This window comes from Saccopteryx leptura, unplaced genomic scaffold (genome assembly GCF_036850995.1).
Source record: "Saccopteryx leptura isolate mSacLep1 unplaced genomic scaffold, mSacLep1_pri_phased_curated manual_scaffold_70, whole genome shotgun sequence".
Classification (NCBI taxonomy): Eukaryota; Metazoa; Chordata; class Mammalia; order Chiroptera; family Emballonuridae; genus Saccopteryx; species Saccopteryx leptura.
The window spans coordinates 53,744-66,871 of NW_027095752.1; the positions used below are offsets into that span (position 1 = coordinate 53,744).

Consider the following 13,128-nt stretch of genomic DNA (forward strand, 5'->3'; position numbering starts at 1 on the left):
TATTAGTGAATTCTATCAAACATTCAAATAAGACTTGGTTCCTGTTCTACTCAAAGTCTTCCAAAAAATTGAAGAAGAAGCAATACATCCAAACACATTTTATGAGGCCAACATAACCCTCATACCGAAACCTGGCAAGGACAGCACAAAAAAAGAAAACTACAGACCAATATCTCTAATGAATACAGATGCTAAAATACTAAACAAAATAATAGCAAATCAAATACAACAACATATTAAAAAAATAATACATCACGATCAAGTGGGATTCATCCCAGAATCTCAAGGATGGTTCAACATACATAAAACGATTAACATAATACACCATATCAACAAAACAAAGAACAAACACCACATGATCTTATCAATAAATGCAGAAGAGGCATTCGATAAAATAGAACACAATTTTATGTTTAAGACTCTCAACAAAATGGGTATAGAAAGAAAATATCTCAACATGATAAAGGCCATATATGATAAACCATCAGCTAACATCATATTAAATGGCACAAAACTGAAGGCTTTCCCCCTTAAATCAGGAACAAGACAGGGTTGTCCACTCTCTCCACTCTAATTTAATGTGGTGCTAGAGGTTCTAGCCAGAGCAATCAGACAAGACAAAGAAATAAAAGGCATCTATTGGAAAAGAAGAAGTAAAGGTATCACTTTTTGCAGATGATATGATCCTATATAAAAAAAAAACCCCAAATAATCTACAAAAAGACTACTAGAAACAATAAGCCAGTACAGTAAGGTCGCAGGATACAAAATTAACATAAAAAGTCCACAGTCTTTCTATATGCCAACAATAAAACATTTGAGAACAAACTCAAAAAAATAATCCCCTTCACGATTGCTACAAAAAAAATAAAATACCTAGGAATAAACATAACAAAGAATATAAAGGACTATATGATGAAAACTACAAAGCATTGTTAAGGGAAATCAAAAAAGATACAAGGAGATGGAAGAATATTTCTTGTTCTTGAACAGGAAGAATAAATATAATCAAAATGGCCATATTACCCAAAGTAATATACAAATTTAATGCAATTCCCATCAAAATTCCAACGACATTTTTTAAAGAAATGGAGCAAAAAATCGTCAGATTTCTATGGAACTATAAAAAACCTCGAATAGCCAAAGCAATCCTAAAGAAAAAGAATGAAGCTGGGGGCATCACAATACCTGACTTCAAACTATATTATAGAGCCATGACAATCAAAACAGCATGGTATTGGCACAAAAATAGACACTCAGACCAATGGAACAGAATAGAAAGTCCAGAAATAAAACCACATATATATGGTCAAATAATTTTTGTTAAAGGGGTCAACAACACACAATGGAGAGGAGAAAGCCTCTTCAATAGATGGTGTGGGAAAACTGGAAAGCCACATGCAAAAGAATGAAACTTGACTACAGTTTGTCCCCTTGTACGAAAATTAATTCAAAATGGATCAAAGACCTAAATATAAGACCTGAAACAATAAAGTGCATAGAAGAAGACATAGGTTCTAAACTCATGGACCTTGGTTTTAAAGAGCATTTTATGAATTTGACTCCAAAGGTAAGGGAAGTGAAGGCAAAAATAAATGAATGGGACTACATCAGACTAAGAAGTTTTTGCTCAGCAAGAGAAACTGACAACAAAATACACAGAAAGCCAACTAAATGGGAAATGATATTTTCAAACAACAGCTCAGATAAAGGCCTAATATCTGAAATATACAAAGAACTCATAAAACTCAACAACAAACAAACAAACAATCTAATAAAAAAATGGGAAGAGGACATGAACAGACACTTCTCCCAGGAAGAAATACAAATGGCCAACAGATATATGAAAAGATGCTCATCTTCATTAGTTATTAGAGAAATGCAAATCAAAACTGCAATGAGATACCACCTCACACCTGTTAGATTAGCTATTATTAACAAGACAGGTAATAGCAAATGTTGGAGAGGCTGTGGAGAAAAAGGGACCCTCATTCACTGTTGGTGGGACTGTAAAGTACTACAACCATTATTGAAGAAAGTATGATCGTTCCTCAAAAAACTGAAAATAGAACTACCTTATGACCCAGCAATCCCTCTACTGGGTATATACCCCAAAACCTCAGAAACATGGATACATAAAGACACATGCAGCCTCATGTTCATTGCAGCATTGTTCACATTGGCCAAGGCATGGAAACAACCAAAAAGCCCTTCAATAGAAGACTGGATAAAGAAGATGTGGCACATATACACTATGGAATACTACTCAGTCATAAGAAATGATGACAAAATGTGTGTTGGAGTCTTCGGAGTGACTTCTATTGCCTTGGCAGTGGCGAGTGGCTTTGGCCTGATGCTGTTCTGTGGGGTGCCATTTGTGACCATAGTTGCATATTCACCATTTCTGGTTCTAGGTGAGTGAAACCCAATGTAAGGCTACACATTATGTATGTGGGGTGTGGGATAGATAAGCTGCTGAAGGCAGATAAGGCCAAATAACTAAGTTAGGTGGTTCTACAGATCCAAAATGAGGTGCCAGAAAAAGAAAAATCAAAATGCATTACACATCTTTAGAGCTGGAAAAATCTAATACTTTAGATGGAAATATTAGGAACATGAACAGGTGGTACACACACACACACACACAAGCACACATCAAAACTCAAAAATATAAGTCACTGAAAATATAAAAAGAACCATTCAACCTCTCAATTAATCAGGGATTCTAATAAAACCAACAGTGAGACAGCTTGTTTTCTTACTAGATTAATGAATATTAGCAAGATTGAAGGCTTGGGGGAAAGTGTGCAAATGAACACTCATACTTCATTGGAAGAAAACTTTGAAATGGTGCACACTTTTATTTATTTACCACAACTATGCAACAAATCAAAAAGCTGAAAAATATCTCTGAGCTATCCATTCCACTGCTAGAAATGTGTCCTATTCATTGGACAAGTGCTCTAATGTAGAACAAGTATGTTCATTTCAATGTGGTTTAGAATAGAAACGTATTGAAAACAACCTCGTCCCATATCAACATGGGATTGGTTAATTCAATATAGCATATTAAAACTTTGGAATCATTTTCAATCTAAAAAGAAGTAGATATAGGATATTAAATAAAAATACTGGTTATGAAGTAAGATGCTTGAAATAAGAGTGGTACAGTTCCATCTGTATATTTGTATAGAGCAAATTCTGGATGGATAAACATCAAAATGTTATCAGAAATTACCGCTGAAGGGAGGAATTACAGTTGTTTAAGTTTTTCTTTCTATTTTCCTGTAATTTCAGAATTTATTTTACAATAGCATGAGAAACAAAGGAGTTTATATGTTGTAAAGTAGGGAACTTGGAAGAAATAATATCGGCTTCCTGGGAGGTTAGCAGAGTAGTGGTAGACCGGATGTTGTGTATTCTAGCTCCTCAGGGCACATCTGCCTCATATGCACCCGCAGTTAGTCACCAGGGCACCCGACAGCTGTAATTAACTATAGTTACAGTGTGTATACCTGACTGATTTAATATAAACCATTTTTATATAGTCTGTGCATAGGAGTATGAGTGTATGTGTGTGAGTGTGTGTGATTGCAGCAACTCAAGACCTGTATGCAGGTAAATTCTTATCAATGTTCTATAAATAATAAATCCAGTTTTTAAATATATAATAGTAATTATCAGTGAGTTCATTCTTGGTTTTAAGTACTTTTGATTCTTCCCTTTGGTCCAGGTGAGTGTAACTGAAATCCTCAAAACTGGTAGCAGTGGGAGTAGATGACCGAGTACATAAATTAATGTCAGTTTAGACTCTCTACTTTGTTTATAACTATAGAACTTCTGGATTAGAAGCAAAGTTGAAATTCCCGGTATCCTCCCATGCAATCCATAGAGATGAGCCCCCAAATTTAAATTAAGGTGAACATTTCAGTTCCCAGTATTGATTACATCAGTGCACATGGAAACAGGGGCATGCCTGGAAGCTGAGTCAGCTCCAGCAGAAAACTCTTGAAGAGATAAAATCTATCTACAACAGACTCTGCCATTCTTCCTAATCCCTTTTTCTTCGTAGTCCTTCTTTCCCAGTCATCAGAAGATTTCAAAGTCTGCTTTATTCCAAAACGATCATGAAATGTCTTTGTGTAAAAGAACTAGTCACATAGTAGGCATTAGTATCTAAAGGATCCTTGAGTTTCCCTGTGGTACAGTGTGTGTGTTCCAGGTCGATGCTCTACCCACTGTGCCACCACCTATTCAGACAGTTCAGCTGTGTCTTAAGGTTGCTGGTCAGGAATAGTGGAAGAGATTTTTACACTATTGAAATTTGTAAAAGTTTGGATTGAAGGCATCTTCAACTTGGAAAGAGTCACCTGATCTCTGGCCCCTGGGAACCCACTTACGAATGAAGTTCTAGTAAGAGTCATCCTTAGACCCAGACACCGGCCCTCTGTGAGGTGTTTGCTTTGTCCAGAACCCCCTGATCATGACCATGGAGGAGGGATGAGGGGAGGCCGGGAGCAGTGGAGGCTCTGGTCTGTGGAAGGGAGCTCACATCAAGGATCCCTGAGGGGCGTTATCACACGAGACCCCAACGTCTCACACGCATCACACGTGCCAATCTCAGGAGGACGTTGGCTTCCTGTGAGCTCAGGGGTGACTCCCTGTGTGAGTCTGCTGGGGGGGCAGTGACACCACAGCCTGGGGCTTGAACACACACTCCCTCCTCCAGCTCTGGGGGCTGCGCGTCTGACCTCACGGTGTCGGCAGGGCTGCCCCTCCGGAGGCCTCTCTCCTTGGCCTGTAGACGTCCTCATAGGGTCGTCCCTGTGTGTGTCTGTGTCCTGTTCTCTTCTATAAGGACACCAGTCACAGTAGACTAGAGCCCACCCCAGTGACCTCATTTCCACTCGATCATCTGCAGGGACCCTGGTTCCTGACAAGGTCCTGCTCACAGGTACTGAGCACCCAGGGGACAAGTCTCAGTACATTTCAATAATTTAAAACATGAGACTTAGTGAATTACAGTGGGAAAGAATGTGTCATATCCTGAGACCTGTGAGATGTGAACACAAGAGTCCCCAAAGTGTCTACTTCTACCTTAAAGAGTTAAAAGGCAAAAATAGGTCATATAATTCAAGTAACTTTTTAAACTTATCTAAATAATCTGAATCTAACAACAAACCCCAAATTGTCATTGCCACAGAGACCACACCCTACGCACATAGAGAGACTAGAGAACTCTCAGCCCTGGGAGGTCCAAGAAGCTCTGTGTGGACAACATTCCCAGTAAATGTCTCCCAGCCTGAAAGGGCTGCACTCCTCCCTGGAAGGAGCCCATTTCCTGCCCATCCCCGGCCAGAGGGAGCCAGGGCAGGTGTCCTGACGGGTCAGTAATGGGCCGGTGAGAAGCTGGGCTTGACCATTAGCGCTGATGTGGGTGCTCTCTGCGCCCAAGTGCTTGGCCGTCACTCCCCTGTGACCAACGTAACCAAGGGAGATGAGTGCCTCCCTCTCTGGCTCTTTCTGGCCAAGGTTCCACCCACCACTTCCAGCGGGCGTGGCCGCCCTGGGTCTCACACCTCCTCTACCGCCTCCTTAGAGGGTTGAGAGGCTTCATGTCTTCTAGACCCTGGTCTCTGGTGGATAAACTCACTCAGCCTCAGTGTCACTGACCAATGTAAACTGCCACCTGACCCACTGTGGACACTGTCTTCCTCATGTGGCTCTAATACTGCTACACTGCCCCAACAGGGCACTCTGTGCCAGGATCCCGCCCACCACTGGGGAGGTGCACGCAGCACAGGCCACCAGGCCAGCCCGCCGTGGTCTGTCACCAGCAGGCACAGGGATCTGGTCCAGCCCTGTCACATTCCCCTTCACCACCACTCCTGGACAACTGTGGCGTTTGGGGTGTTTGGAGCAGTGGGGCGGAGGGTCCAGGAGGAGGAAGGAAGTGGTCCCATGACCCCAAGTTCAGAGCCCGAAATGGCTGTCGGCTGATTCTGGATGCTGACATTTTCCCAGCCCTCATGTGGTCAGTCTGGCTGGTTTGTAGCTGACGGAATGGAAAATGGTCCCCATCTGTGGAAAACAGTGTGGTGGTTTCTTTATACACCAAACACGCAGCTACCCCGTGACACAGCAATGGTCCCTGGGCATTGATCTCAGAGAAATGGGGTCTTTATTTCACACAAACCTGCACAGGAATGTTATAGCAGCTTCATTCACAACTGTCCACACTGGAAACAACTCCACGTCCTCGGTGGGGGATGTCACTCCATCCGAGCTGTATCCATGCACAGATCACCACTCAGCCACCAAGAGAAGTGAACTATTCACACAGAGAACAACATGGACACTTTCCCAAGAAATGACAGAGTCAGTGTTTCTGAAGGTCCCGTACACTCTGTGGGGAAAGGCAGTACCCCCTCATGGAGGCTTTAGCCCCCCCCTTAATCGTGTAAGAACCAGCGATGGGCCTGGAGCCCTATGTCACCAGGGGACAAAGGGCCTCACCTCAGCAGTGGACTTGTCCCCTCGGTGTTATTGTCCCTCCCGGTTTCAGACTCAGTGTGTTCTCTTTAGTTAGGGTGTCACATGGTCACCCCTAGTCCTGTACCTGCATCTCAGGGGCGGGCCCTCTGCTGGGGAACAGACACAACAGATGCACTAGTGAGATGTGTGAGGGCCGGTGGGGACCCCTCCCGGGGAAGTAAAGCAGCACCCGGAGGAGGGTCCTGAGAAGTCCCCACTCTCTCTGAAAGGTGACCTGTGGTCACAGCAGGACGGGGTGAGAAAGCCGCTGAGTGACAGCACGGGAAAGCATGTGGTGAGAAAACACCAAATGCAAAGGCCCTCAGTCAGGGGAGACCCTAGAGCTTTGGGGGACACTGTGGCTCCCGCAGAGGGAACAGGGAAGCCACAGGCAGGTCCACAGACTCTGGTTGCCCTGAGGTCACTGGCTCTTACTACAATAATCAGGATTTAGTCCCTCTGGTAAGGAAAATAATGGAGACGTCCGGATACTTCACCCGTCTATTATTTTCTTAGTAATACACTGAAGTGGTTGTTTAGAAATTAATGTGGACATATCTTCCTGGCCGTGAGCTCTGTGCTGTGAATCTGGCAATTACAGTGCGAGGGACACTTCTCTCTGCTCAGATTGCTTCTCAAAAAGCCGGGTGAGGACACCCTGTGAAGCTCCCCCAGTGGGACCTTCTCTGTAAAAGGAGTCAGCAGGACCCACTGCAGACCTGACCCTGGGCTGTGATTGCATCTGTCCAAATGTTGGGAGAGCCCCAGAGAACAGGGACAAACCTCAGGCTCCGCTCGCCTCCAGGTCCCCCAGCGGCCCCCAACGTCAGGGCGCCCAGCCCCCGCGGGAAGACACAGGTGAGGAGGAATGCCTGCTTCCCCTTCTCTGACCTGGACCCGCTCTCTCCTTCTGAAACACTCTGAGCATCCCTGCTCCTCACTCTGCCAGGCTCTGTCTGAGTCAGGGGATGGATGTCCCTCTTGCTCGCCCACTGCTCTGGTCTCCTTGGTGCCCAGGGTCAGGCTGGCTGGTTTTCTGGGTGCCCTGGAGAGTGGGAGGGGGAGCAGGAGACAGAGGCAGGGACCCCGAGACCCTCTGAGGGACCACGGTCTGATCCGAGTGCCCAGCCTCCTAGCTCTTTCCTTCTCATTTGCTTCTTCAACCTCCTGAGAGACACAAGCTGACATTCCAGTGAGCTCAGGGGGCTGAGTGAGCGTGCGGGTTCCGGGGGCAGCTCCCCCCAAAGAAGAACAAGAGCAGGACTCTGGGGATTGAGCAGAGTGACCCGTCTCTGAAGTCACCCCTCACTCAGCATATTCAGATCATGATGGAGGAATACCGAGCTAGGACAATGGCCGGTCCCTCTCTGCTGGCCTGGCTGTGACTGGGCTCAGAGGACATAATATAACTGCTCCAGATCAGACCCTGTCACCCAAGGGGAAGCCATTCTAAGAAAGGGACCCAGTTAGTCTGTGGGGCGTATTAGCTTTGGACATTCTCACAGGACTCTGCTTCTCAGAAGACAACGGGGTCAGGACAGGGGCCCATCAGCCCGTGTGGACTCGTGTTCCTGGGGTGTGGTGCAGCCTCAGCTCATAGTGAATCCTCTCGTCTGCCCGCGTCCCTCAGCCCTGAGACTAAAGAGCAGGACACACACTGAGAAATACTGAGACATCTCCCGTGGTCACAGGTGGGGTCTGCTCGCGCTCACGTAGCTACTGAGGGATGAGATGTCTCTGTGGGGGGTCCTAACATTTCCTTTCTCCTCAGCTCAATGCGGGTGCACTTGACCGTTTACAGTGTGTGTTTAAGGCGTGTAACATGATGTGTGGGTGTATGCAGACACTGTCTTTCTCAGGGTCAGTCCCCTCGGGAACATGGTCTGATGAAAGGCAGTTATCTGTTCACAGACACTGAGAAGTATTCACCATAATCAAGCTACTTAACACACCCGTCACCTCCCAAAGGTACCACTTACTTCTGTCTCTTTTCTTTTTTTCTTCTTCTCTTTCTCCTCCTTCGTATCCTTTATCTTCTTTTGTGATGAGACCAGTGACAATCTAACTCTTAGCCAATGTCAGGCACAGAGCACAGTATTGTCAGCTGCAGTCACTGTGCTGCACACAGACCCCAGCTCTTACTCTTCTTACACCTGAGAGTCTGTGCCCTGTGACCAGCATGTCCCCATGTCCCACCCTCAGCCCCTGGTGACCAGCACTCTGCTCTCTGGTTCTGTGATTCAACTGTGTCAGGTTCACACGTACGTGGGTCCTGCAGTGTTTGTCTCTCTGTGTCTGACTCAGCTCACTGAGCACAGTGTCCCCTGGGTTCATCTATGTTGTCACAAATGGCAAGATTTCCTTTTTGTCCAAATAATATTCCATTATGTATGTATGTATATATATATATATATGTATGTATCTATACACATACATACATATATATGATATTTTCTTTATCTATTACATGTTGATGGACATGATGTTGTTTCCATGTCTTAGCTGCTGTGGACAATGGGGTGTTGACATCTCTTCACGATGGTGCTTTTATCACCTTTGGCTGTGGCCCCAGGAGTGGGATCCCAGGACCACACAGTCGTTTCATGTTTAATTCTGAGGAACCTGCGTGCTGTTCCCCCGGTGTCTGCCCCACTGAGAGTCCTGCCCACAGCACACGGGGCCCTTTCCCTGACGTGTTTTTAGAGAAGATTTACATTGAAGTTGGGACTTAGGTAAAGGAGGTCACCCTCTGTGACCTGACCACTGAGGGGGTGGCCATTACCCTGTGAGAAGGAGACCTGGATGGACAGAGACTGACCCCCCGCTTCATGATAGAAGAAATGTTTGTGTCCTTTTCTCTTTATTTGCTTTTTTTCTTTTGATCTAGTGAAGTAGGTAGTCACTTTTTTATAAGAAGATTGTACATTGTATAATATAAAGAATATATAATAAAAGAATGTAAAAATATAATACTGCTGAAATAAGTAATATATGCTTTTCCTCCCCTTTTCCTGACTCTATCAGAGGTGACTGTATTCATGCCATTCTCTTGTTCCCACTAGGACCTCACTCACCAGACTCCCTGAGCTCAGTCCTCTCCATGGGACGGACCTCTGGCCAATCCAATGGGATTAGGAGAACTCTGAGCCACCTCTACAACATGCCTGCAGAGCCGTGTCACATACATGTGCTCACATGTGCTCCAATCCAATTTCTAGTGAATGATTGTGTCTGACATAAGCCGGAGAGACTCGTGTGCAAGACGGTGGAACCAGAACACGGACAGAGCCCGCATCCCTGCTGCTCAGCGTAGACGAGGGGAACTCACACTCGCCACCCGCTAGCTGGGAGCCGGACTTGGGAGCATAGGTGAGTGATAAATAATGTCCCATGACCCTGAACCCCCTCATTCTCTGTAGCTGTGGGGCGGGTCCTGTTACAACCTAAACACATGCTCCTCAGCATTCACTGAGAGCTCAGGGGGCCCGCGGTAAAGAAACCCACGTGGGGTCATCCCTGCGGAGGGTCACGCTGTGCAGTTGCTAAGTATTTGCTGAGACTGTTGTCCCTGTTGTCACAGGACGGGGACTGGGTAGGAGTGGGTCTCCCTCAGGCACAGCAGTAGGACATGGGGACTTGACTTCGAGCAGGAAAGACTTCACAACATGAGACCAGGCGATGCTGAGGGTACATTTACCACAGCTGGGGACAGTGCCATGGCGGAGGACTGAGGACAGAGGAGCCACAGGGGACATCCTGGGCGAGTGCTCTGGCTCCCCGGGAACATTCTAGGAGAGGCGTGAGCCACGCTGTGTTTCATGGGCTCACTGAGAATAAAAGTCACAGGGACAGAAGTGAGCCAGGGTGGGGCAGCTGCCAGCTCCCTGGATGTTAGAGATAAGGGGGCCTTGGGCAAGGGTTCCGGTGGTCAGCCTGGGAGGAGCTGTCACTGCCCGCTGCTCCCTGGTTGCCAGTCTCGCGAAGATGCTCGGAGTACAACGGGAAGGTGTGGGCGTGCGCTCGTGGGAACTTGTCCCTGGGTCAGTCCGTTGTCTTGAGACTTTTTCTGTTTCTCTAGGTGCTGGGGACCCCAGAGGTGGTCCCAGGGGAGGGGCTAACAGAATACTCCTTACTGCCTAGGTCTGTCATTCAGAATGTTGATTTGTGAACGTGTAGGTAAAGGCGGGGTCAGGGTGATTCCCTGTCACTTTTTATTTTAAAGCCTGACTCTGAGGACAGACCAGGACGGAGGCCCATCTGCTCCTCAGGGGGACCTGGGGAGTGGAACCCATTTCATCCAGTGTCCTTGGTTGGAAGACAAAACCTTGCGATTCATATCCTGGCTGTAAATTGCTCAAAATGTTGGCCCTTCTATATTATTGTGCCTCAGTTTCCCTTACTCCACTTGTCAAGGGATTCTACAGTGTCTTATTCTCGGGCTCCAGTGACCACATTGGCAGACTCCTTGTGGGCTGAGCCCAGCCTGTCGGGGACACGGGTGGGATGTGGAGGGAGCCGGGACACTGCTCGTGGAGCACCTGCTCTGTCCTGTTCACGTAGCACAGGGAAGGGACGAGCTCATGAGAACAGCTGTCTCGTTGGCAAACAGACACGGAGCTGGACAGCGGGTCCAAAGAGCACCGGACACGGGAGTGTTTCTAGACCCCACAGAGTAAGCCAGATCGCGGGTGGTTCTGTGGACCAGAGCCTGGTGAGACTTTGCTCACAGGACAGTCAGACTGTGGTTTCACAGTCCAACCTGTGTGAGATGCTTCACGTGTCTCCCCGTAGAGTGAGGGGGAGACGAGGAAGGAGAGACAGGAGAGGAAAGAGGCATAAACAGAACAGAAGGATAAGGAAATTTCAGAATCATGTTTCAAAATTACAAAATGTGTGGTTCCTGGTGTGGGAACAGCTGCAGAAAAACAGACAGAACTCTGTTGAATGTAAGGGGACACATAGTCAATGTGACCCAGCACCCTCAGAACCCAGGTTCCACCAGAATGAAGTGACTATGAATCTTACACAACCTGCAGAGGCAGCACATAGGTGACATTCCTTATCTAAAGGCCATGATAGACACGGACCAGAAAGGACCTTTGAAAGCCTGGATCCGGGAGCTCAGTGGCAGTGGGGACAGTTCATGAAGGTGAGGTCACCTGCACACAGGGTGTCGTGTTCTGGGCTCTCCAGGGAAAGGCTCCTGCAGGTAAAACCAGCTGAGTGTGTGAACCCCGTTCAGCGTCATCTGGTGATTGTGTCCCTGTGCTCACGTGTCTCAGGAGGGTCTGAAGCTGGAGTCTGCAGAGTGACCGAATTGTCCCTGACCTCAGAGGCACTGCCCCAGTGTCCACCTCCATCTTCACAGGGTGACCCTGCAGCAGGGCCTGGCTGATGGCTCAGGAGCCCAGCAATGACAGCATGGCCTTCTCTCTGGGACCACAGCCCTGGCAGTCAGACCACACTAATGGGTTGATGTTACCAAAAGGGGTCAATGCAACAAGTAACTCCACAGGGACTGTACCCAGTGATGAGTTTTTCCTTTATTTTAGTAATATTATTTTTCCTGTGAATCTGTTGATCATCCTCTTTGGGTTTGTGGGGAACGGACGGTCATCTGGCTGCTCGGGTTCCGTGTGAAGAGGAACCCCTTCTCGGTCTACGTCCTCCACTTGGCCATCATGGACTTCACCTTCCTCTTATGTGAGAGCATCAGAGTCATAGGGCTATTGAGATATTACACTGAACAGCTGCATATGTTCATGCTACTCCTCACCTTCACGTCCACCGTGAGGGGCGGAGTCTGCAGATGGCCATCAGCACGGAGTGCTGTCTGTCCGTCACCTTCCCCATCTGGTACAAGTGCCACCGCCTCGCCCATCTCTCCACCACCGTGTGCGCTCTGATTTGGGGACTGTCACTGTAACTGGGGTTTCTGTGGTTTTTGTGTCTTAGTCATTATTCTATGTATTTATATAACATATGGGACACACTATTACGGGTGTACTGTGTGCTATTCTTCCTCACGCTTCTCGTGCTGTGTGTCCAGCCTGACCCTGTTCATCCACGTGCACTGCTGCTCCCGGCGGAGACAGGTCACCAAGCTCTACAGGGTCATCCTTCTCACCGTGCTGGCCTTCCTGCTGCTCGGGCTGCCTGTCAGTCTATACTTACTGCTCCGAATTGTTTCAGACATGCAGACTATTATGACCAGTTCAGCCTCTTCCTTCACCTCCTGGCTGCCCTGAACAGTGCGGTCAACCCCGTCATCTACTTCTTCGTGGGGAAACAGGGACAGCGGCCGGGCCGAAGGGCCCTCAGAGAGCTACTCCAGAGTGCGCTGACCGAGGACACGTCCTGAGCAGACGAGAGCCCCGTCCTCAGACAAACACGACGTCCCCCTGAGCCCGGGGAGCGGGCAGCTCTGCTGGGAGCTCAGGCTCTGACCCTGCACTAAGGGCCCCCCATCCGGGATCTGTAGATGCAAAGTCGTCATGACCTCCCCACCAATTGCATGAATTCCTTGTGAGAAGTAAACCTGTCCCTGTTGTCCCGACTGTGCACTGAGGTGACATGTGGGTGCCGTGAGGTCAC

General features: G+C 47.5%; 1 protein-coding gene across 1 annotated transcript in view; it reads left to right on the forward strand.

The window, feature by feature from the left end:
- Positions 1–12,895, forward strand: part of LOC136387085 (patched domain-containing protein 3-like) — a 31,121-nt gene extending 18,226 nt beyond the window's left edge. The window contains exons 4-5 of the mRNA XM_066358140.1: positions 12,584–12,692; positions 12,749–12,895. Coding sequence (XP_066214237.1) covers positions 12,584–12,692; positions 12,749–12,895 — 256 coding nt within the window. The remainder of the gene's footprint in view (positions 1–12,583; positions 12,693–12,748) is intronic.
- The last annotated feature ends 233 nt before the right edge of the window (positions 12,896–13,128 follow it).